The sequence below is a fragment of the Triturus cristatus genome, chromosome 4_1 (assembly GCF_964204655.1).
Source record: "Triturus cristatus chromosome 4_1, aTriCri1.1, whole genome shotgun sequence".
Classification (NCBI taxonomy): domain Eukaryota; kingdom Metazoa; phylum Chordata; class Amphibia; order Caudata; family Salamandridae; genus Triturus; species Triturus cristatus.
Genome location: NC_140585.1, coordinates 677,601,723 through 677,625,168, shown reverse-complemented (window position 1 = coordinate 677,625,168; position 23,446 = coordinate 677,601,723). Strand labels below are relative to the sequence as shown.

General features: G+C 48.3%; 1 protein-coding gene across 3 annotated transcripts in view; it reads right to left on the bottom strand.

Moving 5' to 3' along the window:
- ASZ1 (ankyrin repeat, SAM and basic leucine zipper domain containing 1) overlaps positions 1 to 23,446 on the bottom strand; it is a 1,654,265-nt gene that overhangs the window by 1,409,938 nt on the left and 220,881 nt on the right. For all 3 annotated transcript variants that reach the window (XR_014981315.1, XM_085653129.1, XM_085653130.1), the window contains exon 3: positions 3,352 to 3,474. Coding sequence is in view for 2 of the 3 variants with exons in the window: in XM_085653129.1 (XP_085509255.1) it covers positions 3,352 to 3,474 (123 nt within the window). In the remaining variant the exon portion in view is untranslated. The remainder of the gene's footprint in view (positions 1 to 3,351; positions 3,475 to 23,446) is intronic.

Sequence of the window (23,446 nt, the reverse complement as noted above, 5' to 3'; positions counted from 1 at the left end):
TCCCTAGAACAGCTTTGGGGGTGCTTCCTAGCTGTAGAGGAATTTCCTGTATGGTAGCAAGAAGAGTTAGGGAACTACCAAGGACTCCTCGTGGCCTACTGTTGAGAATCGGTCATGTGATGTATTGATGTTATAAATGGAGGCAAAACCATTGTCTTTAGAACCAGGAAGCGGTGGCAAGAGTACGGTTCTTGCACCTTAAGTAACAAGAACTGGCACCGGTGCTCGGTATGATGGCCAAACTCCTCCTTTACAGCCACCTTCTCTCGCACGAGATTCCCAACTTGTGGAATTCAGCTGGAAGGTTCTTGTTTCTCTTTGATTCTTGCAGAGGCAGATGTCTTCAACTGCTCGTTGGATTGGGTGTAACAGAACTTTTGCGGATCTTGTAAAACTGCACAACTATCATTTATGTCAAAGGGTGTGGCTGCTGTCACAAAGTCTGAACCGTCAAGATATGGAATGAACATTTTGATACCTAAGAGGACATTGTGATGGGTCCGGCCACACAGAGATCATTTTTGGGAGATAGTTGAGAGCCCGCTGAACTCCATATAGGTGGCGGATCCAACTACGCCTGGTGCCTCGAGCTGTTAAGGACTGCTTAAAGTCACAGTTCATCATTTCCCCAACAGAACTTCCCTCGGGCCTATATGGAGAAGAATAATGCACCAGTACACCCAGGGATGCCTTAGTGTCCCGGTACGCTAGTGATGCAAAAGCTGGGTTCTGGTCTGAGTGGAATGTACAGCATACATGTGTCCCGATAAAGACTTGCATGTCAGCCAAATGCTGTGGCCAAACCCAGAGCAAGAATTAACCTCAACTAGGATACATTTAAATGCTGTATCGGAAATACAAGTGGTCCAAATAAATGCAGGTGAAAGTTAGTTGGAAATGAATAGGTGTGTCTGCAGTGGACGAGCCACGGTGGAAGCTTTAATTTGTTGACAAATGTCACAACAAAGGACATATTTTTTGGCCTGTTGATATAAGCCATGCCACCAATAACGTTGCTGTAGAATTAAAATTGTGGCCGCACCATCTGCCTGTGCAGAAGGAACATCTTTGTGCGCAGCTATCACTAAAGCTAGTCTGTGGGCTTGATTGAGAACCAATCGATCAACAAATCCTGGAATAGTTACAAGAGGAATGTTCTGTTCACTCAAGTGGTAGGTATAGCAAGGGGGTGACGTCTTTATGAGCCGTATTGGCAGCTAAAATATCAGAGTCTATTCTTGTTTTAGAATGAGTAATTGCGGCAACAGTGGCAGGCTTAACTGTAGATTTGGCCACTTCATCAGCCAAAGAATTCCCTACGTGAGCTCCAACACGTAGATGACTCAGTATATGAATAACATGAGCCTGCGGCAACCTATCTCTGGGGTCTGCCACTTTAACTTAAAGCATTTCATGCTTGATTGTTTGGCCTCAAGAATCTTTTAATCCATTCTGACGCCAATAATGTAAATTATCATTAAAGAACTGTACACAGCCATACGAATCACTCACAGTAAGTATGGGGAATTCAGGATCCGTATGTTCGGGTGCAAGAAGCAAAGATTTTAGTTTAGCCAACTGTGCAGTGTAGTACGCTAAGGACTGCGTGCACATTTTTTATGGTTTGAATTTTTCGCCCAAAATCACACCAGCAACAGTGGCATAAGCTGCTGAATTCTGCTGTTTAGAGCATTTAGCAGGCTGGGCTGAACTATCAGTGTAAACAATCTGTTTCTACTATTCAAGCGGTAAGACCGAATTGGGCATGGGATTAACATGCTCATACTGCAAGAATTCTTGAATTAGCATCCACAGCTGGAAAAATCGACTCAAGAATAAAATACTTCAAAACGATAAGCATCATCTGCTTCTACCACAGTGATAAAAGCACCACCTGCATTATTAAGTCCATGATGAGTTACATGTGCATGGATAGCAGGTCTGCAATTACCAGGAATGACAACAGCGGGTGCAGCCATTAATAAAACAGAAATAGAAAAAATGTGCAACACAAAAATGGGTTATCCTTTTAACCTTTCAAGCTTGAAAAACCACAGAATTTGGTGCTTCCTAAAGACTGTGGAGGATTAATCCCCAACACCATGGACGTCTCCAGCGGTAGGTGTAAGGGGTATTATGGACACACACAAGCACTACTCAGGAGACTTGTGCAATAAGTACCAATCCAAGCTTTGGCAGAGCGATGTTGTAAGGATTATGTCTAACAGAACTATGCCTGGATCACAGAACATCAACATGTAGGGAACTGAGTCACCATACCACATCAGTACCTATGAACCCCAATCTTGACTAACTCATAGTACCTTACCTGCCCTCCTACCCTTTCCAGAGTGACAGATAAGTTAGCACCCCAGAACACAACACTCTAGTCCCCTCTGGGAATCGTGGAAACAGATTGTCACCTTTCGTTTTCCAACTCATGCATGTCCATAACAAACAAAGCAAAGACACATAAACAGTTTACAATATTTAGTGAAACTATCGTGCTCTATCATAAAACAACTGCGCTGTGAATATAAAATATATGCATGCCAGCAAAAGGAGAAACATCACAAGTAAACTGTTTACAACGAGAAGCCCTAACATATTTGAAGATATATCTGCCTCTCTGTGGGCACAGTGATATCATAAATCTCTGGGATTAGAACCAAACCCGATACCTTGTGTTACTGTTAGGTAATCTGCATCTCAGGTTGCGCAAGGCTGGCACGTCCGTCTCAGGCCTCTCCTGTGCAAGAATTCCCCGCTCTGTTGTCAAATGGCACGTCTCTGTGTATATGATATGAGGTGTCTTTTTGAAAATAGCATATGTGTATGTATGTTGTGTCTGAATGCCAAGCTACATTGCTAGTCAAGCACAGAAGACAGGGAACAGTGTTGTTTGACCTTGTACGAGATGTTCAGACATAGTCCCAGAGAGAAGAACCAATAACATATACAGTGTTTAGCTACAATATTGTGGCTCAAAAATAAATGTGCAGAGTGTAATGTGTTCAAATCAGCCTACAACTGGCAGTTAGGCTATAATAAGGGAGAACTAAGTTGGCCCTAAAGGAAACTCACGACACAAGCACGATTTCTGACAGGTTACTCTCAATCCCGAGACTTGTCCAAAGTTATGAAATGTGTGTGCGCCACGCTGGGCGGAATTGTGGAGGAGTCCTTGAGATAAGGGGAGACATTGTCATTGAACAGCAAGACTGAATGTGTTCCATCTAGCATCACTTAATATGTTCACCGTTTTTAAGAGGGTTCTTGTAATGTGCTAGCAAAGACATTAGTGGATGAACATACAAGAAAATGCTTAAGTTAATATTAGATTCAACTCACCCTTATCAAAGCTTGCATTAGCACCCCTGTCGAGGAGAAGACGGACCATTTCCAGATTCGCAACACTAGCAGCATACATCAAAGGTGTCCACCCAAACTTGAAACGGGATTCTACGTCAACTCCTATCAAAGAAAAAGGACTGATGGAATTGTTATGGGTAGATGAGTTATGCAACTATAGCTTCACATCTAACAGTCAAAATTCTGAATGAGTAACATTTCATCTTTTCTGTGACTACTGCTTAAAAAGCAGATAATACGGCAAACAAAAATACCTTTGTTAGGGGCAGGCGGCAGACCAGTAGTTAAGAGGAACAGAAACTTGGTCTTTAAGAACAAGTTACTTACATTGGGAAAGGCTCTTTCTGTTTGAGACTCTCTAGCTGCCGATTCGTCACTTTTTGAGTATTCCCCCAGGCATCAGACTGGATCCTGAAACTTTGTAGCAGTACCCCTACATACCAGGTCATTCTTCACCTGAAATGATGTGTGGAGCCTATATCGGTGCCACTCCAGAGTGTTGATGTCAGTTGCTTTCAAGAGTGTCTGCACCACCAAAAATAGAGCCCTAAAAGCAAATTGGTATGACCAGTGTGCAGATTCCTAAACACAGGATTTTACCAAGGGATTAAATCTAACCAGAGAACGGCAAGGATAGGAAGGTCAGTGAGCAATCTGTGGCTAGATAGAGTCTTTACCAAAAGGAGTATTACAGAAGGCCAGTAATTTGTTCTGATAGAGGTTTCTAGCCACAGATTCCTCACTTTCTGAATAGATCTCAAAGCAGTTACATGTGTTTGTGGATGATCTCAGATAAAGTCTTGCAGGACTGAGTGGGAAAAATGTCCCTCTCGGTGAAGCTGACTGTCCAGACATTAGTACTTCGTGAATGTATGGAGGGTCCCCCATGTAGCCACCAGGCAAATGTCCAGGTCAGGGATCTGCATCCCAACACAGTGGTAGCAGCTGTGGCTCTGAAAGAATCAGCAAGCAGTTCTTTGGGAGGCTACTTTTTGGCCAATGAGTACCAGATCTTAATGCAGAGCATGATCCAGTGGAAGACGGTAATCTTCTGCAGAGCCTTGCAGAACCCCACTAACAGCACTAATCGTCCAACCAGTGTTCATTAGAGGAGTGAGAGAGACCATAGAACGCCAGAAAGCTGATGTTCTGTCTGATGTGAAACAGTTTCACAACCGTAGGCAAGAATAATGCCCAAGTCCACAAGATCAATTTGCTGGGGAAAAAGGTGGTGTATGGCAAAATGACAGGGAGCCTGTAAACCCTGCACCAATGTTATGGTGATGAGGAACACTGCCTTGAGAGTGAGAAGTCGCAAGGAGCAGCTGTGAAGCAGCTTAAAGGAAGTGCACATCAGAAAAATAAGAACCTAATTAAGGTCCTACTGGGGCATGACAAAGGGAGAGGGAGGAAACAAATGTTGTAAACTTTTCAAAAAGAGCATAACAACTGGGGACTTTAAAAATGAGGGCTGATCTGGCAACCGCAAAAACCCCAAAAGGTACCCTTTAACTGTGCCCCCAGCAAAGCTTTGCTGGGGTAGGGACAAAACAAATAACACAACATCAGATAACTTCGCCTGGAAGGATCTATCTGCCAAATATAGCACCAAGCCACAAATATGTCCCAACAAAAAGCATATACAGTTTTTGTCGAGGGAGATCTGGCTGTCAAGATGACATCAACCAACTTTAGAGGAAGGTCGAAGGTGTCAGCTATCGCCGGTCAATCTCCAAGCATGAAGGTGGAGATTACGAAAGGCCCAAACCATGCCCTGCTGCTGTGACAGCAGATAATCCCAGAGGAGTAGCCTGATCGGATTACAGATGCTCAAGCCCAGGAGTTGTAGATACCACACTATTCATGCCCAATATGGGGCCACATGGATGCCTTGATCTCGGTCTGTCCAGATCTTCTTGAAAACTCTGGGCAACAGTGGTGTTGTCTGAATGGCATACAGGAGTTCCGAATGCCACACTAGAAGGAACAAGTCTGCGATCAAGAGACGCCTTGGAAATTCTAACATGCAAAAGTGCTTACATTGCGAGAACAGATAGTGCCAAGGTTCTTCCCATTCACGCAAGAGACTTTGCACCACCTCTGGATACAACTGCGACTTGTGATCCGCTTAGGTGGCGACAGCCGAGCTCATCCACCCTGGAATTCACCTGTCCTGCCAGGGACATTCCTGGTTGTCCAGTCATTTCCAGAGGCCAGGGCCTCCTGGCAGAGGGTCCGCGACCGGTCTTTTCCATGCTTTTGTCCCATTTTTTTTGAGTGATTTCTCCTTGCTTTTCTCTAATTTTCACTCCTTTCTCTTGCTTCTTCCCATATTTTCTGAGTGCCTTAGCCTCGCTTTCCCCTTGTTATCACTGCATTCTCTTTGCTTCTTCCCCTATTTTTTGAGTGCCTTCTCCTAGCTTTTCCCTCGTTTTCACTGCTTTCTTTAAGCTTTTACCCTCATTTTTTTAGCACCTTCTCCTTGCTTCTCCTTTGTTTTCACTGACTTCTCCTTAATTTTCCTCTGTTTTGTCAGTGCCTTCCCCTCCTTTTCCCTAATTCTTATTGCTTTCTCCTGGCTTTCATATCAAGACTAGGCTCTTTGAGTGAGCCTCCGGGACCTACAGGAGCATTAATACCCAGTTGGGTGATTAGCTGCACTTTACAAATCCATATTGATTGACTGATTGACTGTCCTTAAGCACCTGTACCAGTCTCCCATTGATGGATTGATGGATGGAACTCTTTCAACATGATGTAGATGGTCCTCTTGAAGGTGGGCCCATTGAGACTTCAGATGCAGAGCCTGTATATGTCACCTGGTATGCTTGACCAGCAGAATGCAGGAGGCCATCAGTCCCAGAAGACTCAGAGTCTACCTCACTGAAACTCAGGGTGCTGGAGTTGGACTGACTGGCAGTATGGGGTACCTCTGCTGAAGTCATGAAAGCAACGGTAGGGCTGAAGCAACTGACGAAAAGGGGCACATAAGCTGAGGGAGAGTGCCATTACCCCGCTCTCTATGAACAGCTCAAGAGCAGAGTGTGCCTTGCCCTGTACAGCTGAGTCCTGTTGAACAGCAGGTTCATGATGGATGACTAAAAAAAGAGTGGACCACTGCCAAGTGTGATGGTGAATTAAGACACCAGTGCCAATGCACTGCCCAATGGAACTGGTGGTGTCCAAGCCACAACACATTTTGAACTTGGCTGTGTCACAACCATGCAGATGGTCTAGGCGAGGGACCAGTTGGAGGTCACCTGGGAGGATTTGACCCACTGAGTCCCAAAGGGTGTGAGGCTAGAACCCCAGCAGGCATCTGGCATTCATTGACCTAATTGCCAAACTGGTAGATGAAAAAACCTACTTACCGAACGTCTCCAGCCCTTTCAACTCCCTATCAGAGTGGGAGCTGGCAGGAATGAGTAGGAATTAGTCTTGTTTGCTGATGCCTGCATCACTAAACTTTCAGGTGAGGGGTGTTTAGAGATAAAGACAGAGTTGCCGATGCCGGGATGGTGGTGTTGTCCAATTTGGTGGCTGACTGGGGTGATGAGGGGGTGGGGGCAAGCGATGTTTGGCCTGTGCCCCAAACGAAGTATCCATAAGGACCTTGTTAAATGCTAAGATGGGCTCAGTAGATGTCTGCCTTGGCTGAAGAACCTCCGTAAGAACACTGGTCTTGACATCCAAGGTGGGGACCTGGAGAGCAAAGACTTCAGCCACCCTACGCATAACCATGGTGTAGGAAGCACTCTCCTCCATGGAGGGGTCAAGGGGCTAGAAGAGACCAGACTCAGGCCATTAGCCTCCTGCATGTCATCATACCAATTCTCTTTGTGATAAGGTTGGCCAATTTCATCACCCACATCGTAAATGTTATCCAAATACGTGCCAAATAGGGAATTCAGGGTATCCTGTTGTTGTGGAGGCAGATCAATAAGGAGGAATGGAGCCCCGATGGCAGCAGGGCTAGTCTTCGATCAGGCATGACTCTACGTCAGAGGGGAAAATTGGGGCCTGGTCTACAAGTGTTGATGAAGTCTGCATCTAAGACCAACCCCTGAAATGACTTCTGGAACTCAAACGGGACCAGGACCAGACTTTCACATGTATTGGAGTTGTCACCGAGTCTTCCTCTTTGTGAGGATCTGTCACAGACATTTTTGCAACCGTACTTACAGGGTTTAAAACCTGTTATTTTGTGAGGTGACATATACCTTGCACACTTCAAAACAAATACTTTGAGCGAGGTAAGGGTCTCAAAAACAGGAGAGGTAGATCCTTATCAGTGTTTGGTGGCATGAAAAGAAAAGAACTAATGTCAGTGAGCAGGAGTGGAGCCTATATAGGCTCGCTCAGCACATCATTTACGGAACAGAATGAGTCAGTGTAGAGCTGCATAACCCCACCTACCGGCATGTAGAGGTACTGCTCAAATGTTTCCATATCAAATCTGACACTTTGGAAATATTCAAAAGGTAAGGAATCTGCAGCTTGAAATCTCTATCAAAATTGAACTAATAAAAAAAAAATGTAAAAAAAAGGATACCACCAGACCCTGGAGCTGGTGAGTCGGGTTTGAGTCTTGGCGTTGGCTCAACTTCTTGTAATGGTTGAAATGCACGCGAACACAAAAAGATCAGTTTGTGACAAAATTGGAATGTATGTGCAAGGGCAGCAATAATGCTAAGTATAATTACTACAGGCTAATATGGCATGTTTTTGGAATGACTTCTTGAAGCTTGTGTACTTTCTCCTCCATTACATCTGAACACTAAAACAACAACAGTGCTGGAGAAACGATTAGCTGAAAGGAGTTAAAGATCGGACGCTTTGTAGTAGAGTGCCACTCTCAATCATGTTTGGACGTATCAGAAGCCAAGTGCATATCCATAAGATAAGACCGGCGCTTAAGTTGCGGACTAAGAGCAAGAAACATGAATTTCGGCTTTTTCCTAATAGGAAGGCAAATAAAGTAGCATGTTACCAGTTGGAACACAGACCTGTATCTGTGATCACTGAGGCAGGAAAAGTATAATAATAAAATAAGCACCAGCCTCTGATGCGGCGTTCACGCTGGCTGCTGTTACTTCACGAATTGCTCTGTGTGCAAACCAAAGGGAGCACTAGTGTGGGTCCCTGGTTTGGCCCGGGGGGGGGGGGGGGGCGCGGGGGGTGGGAGGGACTAGTGAGTGTACTGCTCGGTTTGCAAACAAAAGGGAGCACTAGAATGGGTCACTGCTTCTGCCCGAGGGGATTGGCGAGAGCACACTGCAATCAGAGCGTTGGCTTCCCAAAAAGCATGGAGAGGTGCAGACACGATTAAAAGAAGTTCCACTAAAGTGGATGAAAACAGTACTTGGGCCACAGGACTCTGATAAGAGAAACGCAGAGGAATAACGGGAAATAGTATGCTACACCCAATAGAAACGGAAGAAAAGTAAGGGGCAAGAACAGTAAAAATTAAAACAAGGGTGTGATGTAAGCCCCTTTTAAGATTTACATTACATACAATAGAATTCTGTGCTGTGCAGGCGAAACCTAAATGAGTGGGATGGGTTAGGCAGGGGAAGCAATGTACAACCAGGGGGAGATCAAAAAAACATGCACAAACGTGGAGTGCTTAAAAAAAAAAAAAAAATGATTCCCCTAAATGCAAGCAACATCAGCAGTGGAAGGAAACAAGTAAACCAATCAGAACAATGGGAGACAAAAATATTCCTTGGTAGAACAATAAAAACAAGCAAGAAACCCATTGAACCAAGAGAAGACAACTGAACTAAACAACATACTAATCCAGACATAAGCAATGGGTTGACCCAAAGCCCCCTCTATGTATATCGCAAGCAACAGATCTGACCACCAGACAGCTAAAACGGTCTGCAGCCAAAACTTAAAAATGGGGATAGAGATCTGGACTGGGGAAAAGTGAGAGGGGTGTGATAAAGGCAGGCTAGTTGACTAATGGAACGAATAGTTTAACAATGGCAAAAACATGGTATTGTTTATGAATGCAGGAAAACAAAAGAGTCCCTGCTAAAGGGTGCAGTATAACCAAGATTAAAAATCACATTAGGAATAAACTCATCAACAATATCAAAAACAATACAAACAGGGATAATACAAAAAATGTATAAAATTTGATACATGAACAGACATATCAACATCATATTTTTAGAAAACACAGTCGACACAGCGTTTCGGTGAGTGGACAGATGTTCACCGTCTTCAGGACAGTTTTCTAAGTAATAGAGACAATTCATTATTTATAAAATTTTTGTTGTTTTGCGGACGTACCAAATACAGATATTAAAAAATTAAAAATATCCCCAATAACTCTATATTAACAATTATCTATTACAGTTTATCTAAACATAAGCAGTGCATAGAACATTATTGCAGTATGCAATTAATATTTAGACATCCAGAATTACATTGACAAAATACTCATAGTTCATTTATTTTTATACTACATGGTATGTTACACAGATTATTATTAATATAGGCGAGAGAAACGATATAAGCGTAGAACAGTGGATTACACGTGTTATGTCCTGGATACAACTATACCACATTTATGAATTCATTAGAGGTGGGAAAAATTTGGGATAATATAGCCAATAATAAGAAAGTTCTTACAAATAGATGGTGACAACAGTTTGGCCAATAACTTATGCTTTACCCTTACAGGCCTGCTATGAGCCCTGTAGATTTGGCCAAAAGACAAATTACATTCAGGTAAAAAAAAAATTTACAAACAAGATAATTTTGGTAATAAATAAATAATTGCAAATTGTAGTTGAATGCATTCTATATACATTGTTTTCCTCATGAACAGTGTAAAAACCTACATTAGGGTAACTGACTATACCTTGGGTCTGCATCCACTTGCGACTCGTCTATCTGGCGGGTACAGGATCTACGACAGGCGAACATTTTTAACTACAGAATCGTAAGACAATTTAATGCTTGTTTGAGTATTCAAAATAGAATATGCCCAATTGGGGTACTGGTTTCAGTACATGGGACTAATTATTTTGTTTGTTATATTTAGAGAACCTATGGTTTATAGAAATAACTAGACGGTGGCTCCAACGAACAATCTCTATACCCTATGGGCAATTACCTAGCGGTATGTGTATATCATACAACCCTTCCAAAATTATAATTATGGAATTAGGCTATTTTCTAAACAATGTCTTTATATCTGTGTTTCTCATCTCCTTTGTTGGGTGATGTATAGGTTTTAAACTTTGGGACATCATCAAGATCCCTTCTTTCCCGATATGAATAATGAATAATTACCAATAAGGAAGACTAACAGTCCTCCATACATTAGAGGTAGGGATGTTATATACCAAATGTGATGTATTAATAATAATCTATGTAACATACCATGTAGTATAAAAATAAATGAACTACGAGTATTTTGTCAATGTAATTCTGGATGTCTAAATATTAATTGCACACTGCAATAATGTTATATGCACTGCTTATGTTTAGATAAACTGTAATAGATAATTGTTAATATAGAGTTAATAGGGATAAATAGAATTTTTTAATATCTGTATTTGGTACGTCAGCAAAACAACAAAAAATGTATAAATAATGAATTGTTTCTATTACTTAGAAAACTGTCCTGAAGAAGGTGAACATCTGTCCACTCACGGAAACGCTGCGTCTGCTGTGTTTTCTAAAAATATGATGAGGATATGTATGTTCATGTATAAAATTTGTTTTTAATCTTTATAATACATTTTAAGAATTTTTTATTGTATTTGTTTGACGTATCTTATTATTAAACATTTTTATTTATTTTTTGTATTATCCCTGTTTGTATTGTTTTTGATATTGTTGATGAGTTTATTCCTAATGTGATTTTTAATCTTCGTTATACTGCACCCTTTAGCAGGGACACTTTTATTTTCCAGAGTTTATTCACCCTGTCCCTATTCTTGTAGTAGGGTGTCTCCTTTTTGTTGACTACTCCTATGAATTCAGGAATACAGGAACGAGAAGAGATGAGGGAGAAGTAACACTGTCATAAGAAGGACTCCCCCCCACTGGCTTAGAATGATAATATAGCTCTGACAGACATGGATTGGCCCAAACAACTAACGTTATATAAAGAAGATGAAGAGATAAAAACAAGAGCCGAAAGATCTCAAAGTCAAGAACATTCATGGAGGGCAGTGGAAAGAAAATAGGAGTAGGAAAAGGTATAGGGACGAGATCATCACATTTCAAAGTGCCCCAAGAAGTGCAGTTACAGTCCATCCTGAACTGTCCAGCATACTAAGCACTCATACAAGTTGCATGAGTACACAATATATGTATCAGTAGACTTTCAAACCGATAACATAGCAAAACATAACCTGATAATATGAAGTTGTTTTCAAGCTAAAATTATACTACAGTAGGTAAAAAGCTTAATGCTAACATCTGGGTAGCCACTGAGTAACCAATGTCAAGTCACTACATAACAAGAGCACCTGGCATTACAGGGCTGTTAGAAATGGAAAATTAGTGACATCAAGTCAATTAAAAAAAAAACTTTATATTGGCCTCATATCTGGGACAAGTAAGTGTAGGATTCTGGGTAATATACTTGAGGAGCTTAGTATCTGCTACAGTGAGATATTGGCTTACGTTCAGTAGCTCTGCCTAGTATTTTATTTTCCTTATCTTCCTACTCAGATATAACTTGCTCTGCAGTCACCCTCTGAATTCAGGTGAAGGCCACCTGATTTAACTGCTATACCACCCCAAACATTTGACAAATCAAGGATCGTGGCCGATAGCTCACTTGTCTCCGCTTGTTAACAGACGTATTTAGTGTGGCATACATTTAATGGATTACAGCGGCAATCCACTAGTAGATAATACAAAAACTTGACCAAGTGGAAACAAAGATGAGAGAAAATATTTGGTCTTAGATTGATCGGCCATAAAATACCTCATTAGCAAGGTATTAAACATGCATATTAATAAGAAGCTAAATTAAAGCATGCAAGTAGCCCGATGCACTCCATTAGATGTGACTGAGTAATTTATTAATTCTATAGTTCTCAGTAATGAGAAACCGATGAGTGCCTAAACCACTGGCTGCGACTAAGGACTATCCCATTTTCCTTTTTGATTTAATAAATATGTCACCAAATGAAACACAGTGCAACGTCTGGATTAGGATAACTTCCCAAAATCTTTACAGCAACAAAGTTCTAGATAAAATGCAGATACTGGCAGAGAATGTCCTTGCAGCGAGGTACACCCTATGTGAGAGCAAAACTGTTTGTCAACTCTTTCAAATGTTGTTGGCTTGAATATTTTTTTTTCTGATGGCTTCATCTTGTAGTTTACTTTCACTGTTCAAAGGCTTTCCTTAATTCAATTAGAAAGTACTTATTCTAAAAACAAAGGGCGGGAGATGTACGAGCTGAACTTCCCTGCCTTTGGCACCTCCCAAGGTCTGACATGCGGAAATAGATTGATACTGTATGAATTCTAATGCATGAAGGAACTAATTGGAATGTAGAGATGGTTTATTAACCATAGGAGCGAAAGATGCCTAAATAGCAAGCATATTTGTTGGCTTGAAGGCACACACAGTCTAAGACCCCCACCCAGCCCCCTTCTTTCTAAAAGTGTAACACTTGGACAACCAGGGAAGAGGGTTGATCCCCATCTAATTTTGTGCTGTAAAAAGAACTGAAAAAACTTTCAGTGTATTCTTGTCTTTTACCATGACAGACTGATACTCCCTAATTTCCTGCCATTTACTGAATTAAAATCATTTAAAGCCCTCGCTGAAGTCGCATCTGTAGGTTGACATCTGTCCATGCCTCTCACGGGGGGCTTTGGAACTTGCACCATCCCATTGATTAATATGAAATCTGCTTATTAGCATTTGTTAATATAGACATAGCATACATCATAAATGTAATGTCCCACAGGCAATGAGTCTGGTACTCGGAGGAGTATCCGCCAATTGTGAATGTGGTGAGCCGCAGGATCCATCGCCACTACGAGGCGTAGAGTAATGCAAACTGATAAGTGTCAGGGCCACCGCCCGCATTTGAACAGATTCATGGAACAACCGAAATGGGGTAAAAGAAAACAGGTTAAACAACAGAAGCCCAACAGAACAACAGCAGCAGGTTCGATCTTAGACCATACGACCCTCAGGATACCCCCCCCCCCCCAGTCCATCCCCCCCCCCCAGACCCGGCCCCCCCCATCCCCCGTGACATATCGTTCTATGAAAGGCAATTGTCATTGTCCGCACATCCGCCCGGTTCGGCTAGGACCTCCCCGCCAATCCCCAGAGTGGGTCTCCCAGTCTCACCTCCATTCCCCTCCCCTCCAGGAAGTGGCTCCGCAGGATGTGTCCCACAGAGTCCCAGGGCATCCCCATCCAGCTGCATCAGGACCTGCAAGTGTACGTCCCATTGATTCGCTATGGGTGTGCGTCTGAGGCCTAACGTTTCCTCTCGCAAGAGAGCCGTACCCTCCGCCCCCGCCCACACTAGCAGGGAACGCCGCCACGCCTGCGCCCGAGGGGGTTCAGCCGCCTTCCAGCGCTTAGTAATTAACCGCTTCGCCACAATCAGGCAACCTTCGCGGGGGGAGTTCTGCGAAACAAGTGCAACAGACAGGCTGGCCAGTCCCGCCGCGCCAGCGGACCGACGCAAGTACGTAACGCTCCATGCACCGTCCGCAAGTATGAGTCGAGCGCTGGACAGCTCCATAACATGTGCACCAGTCCAGCATCCAGAGCCTTGCAGCGTGGGCATTCAGCGTCCGCCCGGTGGAAATAGCGATTGATGGAGTCGGGAGTGAGATATGCTCTGTGCAGTATGAAGTACTGGATTTGGCGAAACCGTAGGTTCCTGGGGACCCGTGTGGGCCCCCGTAGCGTATCCCTCCATTCCTTGTCGGTCATGGGGCGGTCCAGATCCACTTCCCATTTACCCCGCAATGGAGACAGGTCCGCCGCCACCACCGTGCGCAAGGAGGCCGCGAACCAGCGAATCATGTGACCGCCCCGTCCCATGACGTGGAGGTACCGCATCATGAGGTGTTGTGCCGGTTCCTCCTGAAGAGCACCCCACCGACTCGTCAGCGTCGCGATTAGCGAGCGGTGACGGAGGAACTGACCGGCCGCTAACCCCGTCTCCTCCGCCAGTTGAGCGAACGGTATAAGCGCACCATCGTGGTAGAGGTCCCCCAGCGTACAAATATCCACCGCGTGCCAGTCGGCAAGCTCTGCCGAGCGCAATATCCCTCGACCGCTAGGTGAACCCTCAATCGGCGTGGCAGGGGCATATGGGGTATGCGACCGAGTCAAGTAGAGGGCACGCCGATAGCACTTACAGGCCACCGCCACTAGAAGGGGCCCCGGCTTGACCACTCTGGCCGTCGGGTGGAACAACGCGATAATATCCGTCAGGGGGAGTGGTGGCTCCATGGATGCCGTGTCATCCCTCTCCCGGTCGGCCAACCACCTGGCCACCCATTGCAGCTGTGCTGCTAGGTAATAGTGCGCAAAGCAGGGCATCGCGAGTCCCCCCTGACCCGTGGGGAGGTACAACTTAGAGAGCGCCACTCTGTGGCGTGCGGTGCCCCACACAAAATCGCCGAAGGGAGCGCTCCAAGGCGGCAAAAAAGGACGCCGGGATGTAGGTCGGCAGGTTAGCAACATAGTAGAGGAGTCTGGGCAGGGCCACCATTTTGACCAGTGCAATGCGACCCGTGACCGCAAGGGGGAGGGTGCCCCAGAAACGCATCTGGGCCCTGATCGCCGTCACCGCCTTGCCCAAGTTACCCTCCACTAAGTCAGCGGGTCGCCGGTACACCTGAATACCCAGGTAACGGAAGGTGTCCGGACAGGCACACCCCCCAGCTGAAACCGAGGATCCAGGGCATCATCACGGAACGGGTAAAGACACGATTTGGCTGCGTTCACCCTTAACCCGGAAAGCGTTGCAAACTCCGTGAGAACCCGTTCAAGGTCCCCTGGAATATTCGCCATGTCCCGCACGAAGATCAAGAGGTCATCCGCATACAAGGAGACCTGGTGGGTGGCGTCGCCCATTGGAATGCCGTCCGTCAACACCCTCTGCAGGGTGGCCGCCAAGGGCTCAATGGCAAGCGCAAAAAGGAGGGGTGAGAGGGGGCACCCCTGCCTGGTACCTCGGCCAACCGAGATGGCCTCGGAAATATACGGGCCGGTTCTCACCCGGACCACAGGGTTCTTATAGAGGAGCGCCGCCATTTGCAGAAACCCAAGGCCTAGTCCGTAATGCGATAGTGCTGCCACCAGGTAGCCCCATTCCAGGCTATCGAAGGCTTTTTCGAGGTCTAACACTAGGCAACCCGCCCGTGGCCAATGCTGTGCACCGTGTGCGGCAACACGGAAGAACCGGCGAAGATTAAGCGAAGTGCTGCGCTTCGGCACGAACCCATTCTGGTCCCTGTGCACCAGTACAGGCACGGTGGGGGCCAGCCGCTCCGCTAGGACCTTGGCCAGGATCTTGTAATCGGTGTTGAGGAGGGCAAGGGGGCGATAGGACCCTAGATGAGTAGGATCACGCCCCGGCTTGGGGAAAGAGATCAGGTAGGCCTCCCTCATGGAGGCTGGCAGGGTGGCCTCCTCAAGGGCTGTGAGATATAACGCGTGCAGACGGGGCACCAGAGACTCCCGGTATGCTTTGTAGTATTTTGCCGGGAGACCATCCGGCCCAGGCGCCCTGCCAGAGGCCAGTGAGGCCACCGCGTCCCCTATCTCCTCCAGAGTGAGGGGACCCTCCAGTGTTTCCTGGTGGGCATCCGGAATTGTGGGGAGGCCGGCGGTCCCCAGGAACAGATCAAGATCCTGTGCCTGCCGTCGCCCCACCGAGGTGTACAGGTCTTTGTAGTGTGCCGTGAGTATCTGATGGATCTCCCGCTGCGTGTGCACCAGCGTGCCGTCCAACCCGCGAATGGGGGCTATTGGCGCATAGCCCGATTCCTGTCGGATCAGCCAGGCCAGCAATCGCCCCGCCCTGTCCGATGTGGCGTGGACCCGTGCCGAATGGGCAGCGTAGTTGTGGCAGCGCAACCTCTCCAACAGCTCAGCATGGCGTGCCCGAAGCCGGGCCAGCCGGGTCGAGTCACGCCCACCACCCTCGCCATGGCGTTCGCATGCCAGTAGCCGAGTTTCCAGAGCGGTGAGTAGCAACATAAGATGCTTACGGAAATTCCCTGTCACCCCCAGACAGTGCCCCCGCATGGCCGCCTTGTGCGCGTCCCACTCTGTCAACGTGCTCTCCGCCGAGCCCTCATTGAGGTCAAAGAACTGTTCGACCGCCGTGCCGAGCGAGGCCCGGAACTCCGCGTCCTCAAGAGCAGCCGGTTGCAAGCTCCAAGTGGGAATGGGGGGTCTCCCCGGGTCCCAGCAGAGACGCAGTCTAAGAGGGTTGTGGTCAGAATGAGTCCGGCCCAGGTAATCCGCCTGGATTATCAAAGGGTCCAGCGACGGAGAGCTCACCACCCTGTCAAGGCGGACGTGAAGATCATGTACCGCAGAATAATATGAATAGAGCCGGTCAGTGGGATGTAAGGTGCGCCAGACGCCATGAAGGGCCCACCGTGACAGCCAATCAGTAAGGTCCCTCGCATTCGAGACTGCCTGTGTACTACGGAGTGGCGGGTAGGATCTATCAAGGCTCGTGTCCAGCACGGCATTAAAGTCCCCACCTAGCAGCCAGGGAAGACCCACATACGGGGTCAGGGCCACCGAGAGGCGATCAAGGAACGACGGTTGGTCAACGTTCGGGGCGTAGATAGAACCCAGGAGCACAGGGTGCCCATTGAGCCGCCCCCGCACCAGAGTGTATCGACCGTCAGGGTCAAGCACCGTCTCGGAGCATATGAAGGGTGTGCCTGCCCGTACCCAAACCAGCGTACCCCGAGCATGCGCGGAGTATGTGGTCCCGAAAAGCTGTCCTCTCCATCGGGCGCGCAGCCTGTCCAGTTCCAGCCGTGTCATGTGTGTCTCTTGAAGAAGGGCCACCCCTATCTTGTGCCTCTCAGAATATCGGCGGGCCGGTGTGTGCATGCCCCTAATGTTCCAAGTGACTATTGCCGTGTCAGCCATCGGTGTAGAGCGCGGACAACACTAGGCTCATCGGCCAAAGCGGGCCGGCCGGGGAAGGGGAGGGGGAAAAAAGACCAGAAGGACCGCTACCCAGATCGCCTGCTGCAAGAACATGGTGTGTGAGAGAACTGCAGAACACTGCAGAATGTAAAGAGGCAAAAGTAAAGACAATATGAACAAAAGGAACTCCATAACCGCAGGGGCGAACCCCAGAACCGGGCATTCGTCCAAACATGTAAGGCTCAATCGCCTGTGAACTACCAAATCAAAGATGGGTTTACGAGGGGCTAAAGAGCAATACCGTTGGTCCTGGCCTGCAAGAGCCCCATGTTACCCCCGTCAGGGCCTCGTGTGCCTGTAGGGCCGCCAATCGCCCAACCTCTCCCCAGAGGAGTGTGTGTGGGGATCGCCATCACCCCGCTCCCCCGCAACCAGAACAGGCCCGAAACCCCGGTCCCCGGCCCATGTGTAAGGGGACCCGCACTACCCCTCCAGCCCCGCGACCCCCCGCCCCACTCACGGAAGCATACAGGGCCCCAAAAGCCACAGTCCGGGGGACAACAGAGGCAGAAGGCTCCCCCCCCCCCGAGAGTAGTTCGGAGCAACCCGCCCGACACCCCAGGGTACCTGCAGTGGACAAAGTGCAAACCAACAAGAGTTCACCCCAGAAGGTCGGCTGTCTGGGGGGTCACCACTGGCAACACCTGGTCTTCCGGAATCAGGATGGACGGGGAGGAGGACAGATCAGTCTCAGTGTCACTGTGAATGCGAGCCGCCACGTCCCCCTGGCTGCTCACAGACCCCAGGGTGGCCACCGCCTCCAGAGCCTCCAGCCGCTCCACACGCATCCTCTCCGGACTCGGCGCAGTCGGGGGACTCGGCCCCATCCCACCACGTCGGTCCCTCTGTCTCCGCCGTCTCAGCCTCTTCTCCCTACGCACCACAGGCCCCGGGTCCGCGGGCCGGGGGCCACCATGTTGGCCCGTTTCCTCCAGCCAGTCCCAAACATCGGACGTGGCATCAAAAAATCGTGTCTCGTCTTTCGTGACCACCCGGAGGCGCGAGGGGAACAGCAGCGAGTATTGGATGTGCAGCTCTCGGAGCTGGTGTTTCACCTCCAGGTAGTTGCTCCTCCGCTTCTGAACAGTCGCAGTGTAGTCTGGGAACAGCATCACCGGGCCACCCCCTATTGTAAGGGCACCCATCTTCCGCGTTTCCCGGAGGATCACGTCCCGGTCCCGGTAGTTGAGGAGGCGAAACAGGAAAGGACGCGGCCGGGCTCCAGGGACAGGCTTACGCATCGGCACCCTGTGCGCCCTCTCCACCACGAACTGCGGGGAGAGCATTCCTGGGGGCAGGATATCTCGTAACCAGTCCTCAACAAACTGCTCAGGTCGCCGCCCTTCCTCGCCCTCCACCAGGCCCACAACGCGTATGTTCTGGCGCCGAGAGCGGCCCTCCGCATCCTCCGCACGGTCCTCAAGGGTGTTAACGCGGTCGATCAGGTCCTGCAAGGTGGCGGAGTGATTGCGCACTATCGGCTGCACGTCCTGTAGCGCCTGGCCGTGACCGGCAACGGTGTCCGCCAGCCTGCGATGGTCGGCGTGGAGCAGGGTGAAGTCAACCGTGACTTTGTCGATTCGGGACTCCAGTGAGGTGCGGGTTTGTTCCAACGTGTTGCTCAGCCGGTCGACCGCCGCCAACATGGCGTCCATTTTGGCCTCCAGGGTAGATGCAGGCGGCGCCACGGTCACAACAGGGCGCCCCGGCGTCGCATCAGGGCCGTCCGCCCTCAGTCTGGTCTCAGCCTGCTTGTTCCGAAGCCGCCCCATGGCCAGCTGCTGCGCCGATGGCATTCAGAGGGCTCAGTGGTGCACGAGGCCGAGCGGGGCTCCAATCACTACCAGACGCCGTTAACGAAGGGGGTCCGGTCCCACCGTCACGAGTCGGGCCAGCGCCAGGGGTGTCAGGGCGTAGGGCAGCGCCGCCGGCGGGGGAGGTGCACCGCGAGCCGTGGGCAACCAGTAGCCAAGGTCCGCCAGGCCGCACTCAGTCGGGTCCGTAGCAGCCACTCCCCCGTGTCCAGCAGCAGGCAAGCGGTCAGTCCCCTGGGCGCCTCACCCCGATCCAGGCCTATCGGCGCGAGCAGTAGGGCCACAACGCGGCCGCCAGGGTCGCCTCCGCCACCACAGTGATCCGCTTCGCCTCCAAGGGGCAGCAGTCGGGCGCTCGCCGGGGGCCCCTCCACAGCCTCACACCCAGAGAGGGGCCCTCCACATCAGGTCACTCACCGGGCCCCTGGGCGGTGCAGGCGTCATGTCCACCTCCAGTGCCTCCGTCCGCCACGTCCTCCACCACCGTCCACCGCGGCAGGCCCCTGCTGTCTTGGGGTGTCGGGACTGGCAGGATCACAGCGGAAGGGGGCGTCAGCACAGCGCAGGCGATGCAGCAGGCGTCAGGTGCACCGTCGCCCCAGGGGAGTCCCTCGCGGGTCCTCAGTCCTCCCGCGGCCGGTCCGCTCCTCGACGTGCGGCCCAGCCGCCTCGTGGCAGGCCGCGGCGTGGGGTGATGCTCGCGGCCGAACGCCGCGAGAAGCGCTCTCCGCGCTTCTCACCGGTCAGATCCCCAAGGGGGGCGGCGCGCAGGCTGAGGCCGCCCCCGCCGCCACTGTTCGTTTCACCGGGCGCCGGGACCCCACGTGCAGGGATAGGCAATCCTGGCAGCCCCGCAGCACACTCCGGGCAGGAGAACCGAAGGAGAACGGCTCCGTTGCTCGGGAGCTTCACTCAGGCACAGCCATCTTGGCTGCGCGCTCCTGCACCATCCCATTGATCCCTGAATAGTCATGCCTGTCAAGGAGCTGGATCAGCCATTATTATTCTAATGTTGCTGCCTTTTCTGGTTACTAATCTAATTTGCAATGATGCTCAAACATTTCAATTGGCTGCAGCCCTTTTCTCAGAATTTCAACAAGAGCATCAAACCCCTAATTTACATTACAGTGAGCGCATTTAATTAGGGGAGGGGGAGTCAAAGGGCCCCTCGAGAGCAGTGTATGATATGCTCAGCCTTTGAACAAGAACACTAATTAAAAGAAGTCAGTAAACCCTGTGCAGGCAAACCTTATAAAAGACGTTCCAACCACCAAAGTGGATGGAAAGGAGTACTTAGGCCATGGGAAACTGATAAGAGAAAACACACGGAAAAGAATACAACAACCAATAGAAACGGAGACAAATTAGGTGGCAAGCAAAGCAACAAATGAGAAGTAAGGGCAGGATGTAAGCTCCTTTTAAGATATGTTAAGTACAACAGATTTGTGCGCAAGCGAAACCTAATAAACGATATAAGGGGGCAGCAGAAAGGTATGCTGTCCCCTAGATTTAGACAGGTGTTGTCTGAGGGAACTAACCACTGTAAAGAAAATAAATTTATATTTTTTTACCTTTTTTTTACAATCTCGTGGGACTCTCGCTGGAATTGTGAATAGTAACAAGCATTTACAATGCAATAGGTCTAACATTTGCGAGTTAGAGCGATTGGTGTTATGACTGTGTTTCAGTGCGCTTGAGTTTTAATCTGATAATACTGATGTGACATTTACACAGTATGTATATTGAATGCATGAGAGAGTGCTACAGACTGCAGTTCATGAAACCTTGTTGCAGGGATTCTGCACACACACAGAACTATGTGCAAGATTATGGGACCTTGGTTCCTACCACCTTTATACCCACGAGCCCAGGACCGACTAGCTGCAGTGTCTCACTTGCTCACCTACTCACCTACTGACTCACAGAGAAACAAGTGATTAGACACCCCAGAACACAACACTCCCAGATCCCTCAGGAATCGCAGTAACAAGACACACCCTTTTGCTCGTACTCTTGCACTTGTCCACAATAAGATCTGACAGAGACATAAAATAGTTTAAAATATTTATTTTAACTAACTTGCCCTAACATGCCGTATATGTGCCACAACAAGCAGGAAAATGCATAGTACAAATATAGTCAGTTTACCAGCTAGTCCATAAGTCATAAAGGGAAATGTCATCATAAAAAGACAATAGAGTCTGACCTCCCTCCCCTTGCTACGGAGCAGTATAAATATATACATCAGAAGATCTCTAGGCTTTGTCAGCAGACCCCATACCTTAGCCTATAGATGGTAGATCTAAATCATAGGTGCTGTCTCACTCAGCTCCCTGGAAAGGTACCTCTCCAAGTGTGTCTCACCTAATTCGTGTACCCCACTAAAAACCAAAAGACGTTGTCCAAACTACAGCTGCATCAGTATGTTTTGTCTAAGGGCTAAGGTCTGGCCAGAACAAAATAACAAGGGGCAGTGTTTTCGACCTTGCACATAATGTTCAGTCAAAATCCCAGGAACATGCAGAGTGCGAACACAACAATGAGTCCTCATGTGAAAGCAGCCATAAAAAGTATTGCAAAAAATAAAGACATGTAGTAACGTGCGCACAGGAGCAGGCAGGCTGTAACGTGCTCATGTTAACTTAGTGAAGACGACAATGTCCCTATGGGCCATGTGACACCCTCCCCCTAGGCCAGGACATTAGCCCTATGCTAAAACAGAAATCAGAAGTAAGCAGAGGCAAAGCGTCTCAGTGTTATTCCTATCAGGATAGTCATGAAGCCCAAAAAAAACTTGATTGCAAGGTTTTATTTTTCTAAACAGTTTGCCAATTAGGCACTCTAAAAACCATCCATTCATAGATAATCAGAGACAAAATTGCTGCGTGAAAAGCGGATTGCCATTAACTCCAAAATGGGGTCCGTCCCAGCCATAGTAAAAAGGTATGCCATCCAGTTTAGTAGATCAAACGAGCACACATGCTCCTCATACCCAGAGGCTGTTAGGAGCATGCCAAGACAACCTGAGTCAACTTCGATGAAACTCCAATCAATGAGCGCTGTGCACAGGAACAGGTACTCAAGTCTGCCGGTGGTCCAAGCAGAGGATCGCACAACCTACCCATGGCACATGCCTGATCATGGGCCTTCAACGGACCCAATAGCAGATCGTAATCCAGGGCAGCGTGTGTGGTATTGGAGAGGCAGAAATCCAGGGCTCATTGAGAAGGACACCGGAGGCAGTGGAAAAAAGGTTGCAAGCAGGTGAAGTAGGCATAACCGAAGGTCAGTCAATAGTCGATGGCAAAAGACGTCACTGGCATAGAACTAAAAAGCTGCCACATTTGATCATGGTACAGCTGCAACTGGACCGGGTTTGGCAACTCCGCAGATCGAGCATCCATTGCGAACCACGCTGCAAATCAACAGGAGCACCAGGGGAAACCCTCCGAAGGCACTGGAAAAAATAGAATGGATAAAGGCCCGTATTACTCCAAATCTAGTCTGTAAGGAAGAAACCGGGCCGGATCCCACAAGTTTAAAAAAGTGGGCAAGGCCCCAGGTATCAGAGGCATTAAATATTTGGTGTATTAATGCTCCAAAATGGAGTGGGAGATTCGTGTTTAGCAATGAGCATCTCACTGGCTGTTCTCACCACCAGCAATACGAAGATCTCTTGAGCTGATGGGAGAGCCACTTCTTGTTGAAACAATAGCGCTTTTAGTCTGCTTAGTTTATTGAAATCTGTTTTCAAAGTTGGAGTGGAAGGCTAAAGCAAACTATCTACAATCCCATGTGGGGGTGGAAACAGGACATTGCTGCAACATGTAACACATTGTGAAACCGTTACTATATACGGGATGCCTGCCTGCCTGGAAGCTGCAGCAGTCGTAGTTATTTAAAATAAGATAACTACCGTTAGACAGCAAAGTTAGTGCGGGAATAATAGCTGGGACAGGGGTACCTTTTAAAAACAAGCCAGATTAGGGGATGAAATGGGTTACGATCCATGTAATTTAACTTGGGGTATGTCCTACTGTTGAATTGCAGCCCTCCCCTG